The 2394-nt window shown below is 50.2% G+C and overlaps 1 protein-coding gene across 1 annotated transcript; it reads left to right on the forward strand.

Annotated features, from left to right (window-relative positions):
• Positions 1-481: 481 nt before the first annotated feature.
• TCEAL2 (transcription elongation factor A like 2) lies at positions 482-1180 on the forward strand (the record flags this gene model as incomplete). The annotated part of the gene is made up of 1 exon (XM_084258076.1): positions 482-1180. The coding sequence occupies one exon, from the start codon at positions 482-484 to the stop codon at positions 1178-1180; it is 699 nt and encodes a 232-aa protein (XP_084114202.1).
• Positions 1181-2394: the final 1214 nt, after the last annotated feature.

Genomic DNA, 2394 nt, shown 5'->3' on the forward strand with positions numbered 1-2394 from the left:
GGGGGTGGAGTCCACAAGCCTGTATGGAATTAACTTTAGGACATCCTTTCCCCCCTAACAGAAGGACTAGCAACCTGTCCAGAGTCCCTGCAGGTCAGTGCAGGGGGTGGGGTCACTGGGCAGAGGCGGGGAGGGGGGAGTGGGGAGGGTAAGGCTTGGGCAGAACTACAGGGCCTCACTGCCCATCCCCCAAACCACACAGTCCCACCACGCAGAAGGGTGGTCCAGAAGCTGCAGGGCCTGCCAGGGGAGGGTTGGCTCATGTGTGGGAAGAATGGTGGGGTCTGCGGTGGGCAGAGGCACACTTGGAGGGCCAGGCCAGGCCAGGCCAGGTCAGGGAACCCTGACAGGGGCGAGAGGAGATTGCTGTGGGTCCCTGCATTCCACCCCCAAACCCTCAGTCTCCCTTGTCTCCTCCTTTCCCCCCAATCCCTCCCAATCCCCCACCCCCCAGGACAGGAACAGGAGGGGAAATCTCAGCATGGAAAAGCTCTGCACTGAAGGGAAGCCTGAGAGCGAAGGAAAGATGGGAAATGAAGAACAGCCCCGGGATGCAGGAAGGCCGCAAGTAGCGTGTACTCTGGAAGACAAGAAAAAGTTAGAAAATGAAGGAAAGACAGAAGCTGAGGCAATGCTAGAGGCTGAGGGAAAGCTAGAGAGCGAGGCAGCGCCAAAAGAAGGCAAGCCAGCCATGGAGGGAAAGCCAAGAGAAGGGGGGAAGACAGAGAGCCTGGGAGAGCCAGGGAGCCAGGGAGAGCCAGGGAGCCAGGGAAAACCAAAGGAAGAAGGAAAGCCGGAGAGTGAGGAGGAGCCCGACAGTGAGGACAATCCAAAGGAAGAGGGAAAGGCAGCCAGCGAAGCCAGGGCTGTAGGCAAGCGCCCGGCTGAGGGTGACATCCCCAGGAAAGCCAAAAGGAAAACCACCAAGGGGCTAGCTCAGTGCCTGAAGGAGCACAAGGAGGCCATACACGACATGCATTTGAGCAATGAGGAGATGATCAGAGAATTTGACGAGATGGCTAGGGTGGAGGATGAGGTGAAGAAAACCAGACAGAAATTGGGGGGGTTTATGTGGATGCAAAAAAGTTTACAGGACCCCTTCCACCCCAGGGGCCCCAGGGAACTCAGGGGTGGCTGCCGGGCCCCGCAAAGGGGCTTTGAAGACATTCCTTTCGTGTAGTGCCCCTGGTTGGCATTTGCCAGGCCCTGTGCTTTGAACCTTATGCTAGTCCTTTGCTTTAGATGTCCCTCTTCTTATCACTAGCCCTTTGGCCCAACTAGAGGGTTCTGTCTTAGCAATAGGGTTTTTACACATGTGCATTGCAAGAAGTCATGATTCTTGGAAAAATAAAGCAGTTTATAACATATAGAATCAGTCCACTTTTGTAAAAACAGATTTATATAGCATGCCTATGCACAGGGGAGATAGAAAATTTTGTTGACTGAAAGGTTATCAGTGGTTTTTTGAGTTATGAGTATATGAGCGATTTATTTTCATTGTTTTCCTTCTACTTGTTTATTTTTTCCAAATGAACACAGATTACTTTTCTTATAAAGAAATAAAATATAAAAGAGGAGAACACATTCAAAAACTATTTAGTGGATTTTATAAAGTCAGTGGAGTCAGTTATAATCCTTGTCAGAACTTAAAAATGAACTTAACTCACATTACGCCTGGGGCACATGGCTGGAGGAATCTACCTGGTGGTTAGAATAGGTCCATTTCTGTAAAGAACAGTCTTGTCTTGAAGTGGGGAGATACTTGCCTCACAGAGGGGATTAGATGAGGTTCTGAGTATGTGAACTGTGTTGATCTGGCTTCTTCTTTCCCCTCCACATTAGCAGGACCAGGACCCATCAGAAACTTAGAAGAGGGTTGAGGTACATCTCACCGGTGCCCAGGAATAAGTCCAGGAATCCAAAGGTGGGTGCCATTCCCGTGGGTACTGCCATGTCTGCTGGGCACTGTGCTACTTCTCATGAGTCCTGCGGCCTATGAGCCCCGAGTGCTGCTGATGGGTGGGATCCTCCAGGTGACGAAGCTGGAATGATTTTCCTGGAGAACCCAGTGAGTCAGAACACGGGCCACCCACCTAAGGAAGTGTAGATAAAATCCTTTCCCTTACTTCAGATTATACATACCCAAGTGGGTAACATCTCAATGATGCTTCACCCCATTATGGATTTCAGATTTTTATTTTATTTGTTGCTTTGTCAGTGTGTTTTTGCATACAGTCTATCCTCTCCACCAGATGCAGACGTGGGACGCTGGCATAACATTTGAGTAGCATTCAAAGGTGTCCTCATCTGCCAGTGCCTGGTCCATTTGCTTCCTCTTTCCTTCGAGGAAATTGTTTCCTAGGAAACTCCTAGTGGATCCTACTTTACAAGTCT

Source organism: Talpa europaea (genome assembly GCF_964194135.1).
Source record: "Talpa europaea genome assembly, chromosome: X".
Lineage (NCBI taxonomy): Eukaryota > Metazoa > Chordata > Mammalia > Eulipotyphla > Talpidae > Talpa > Talpa europaea.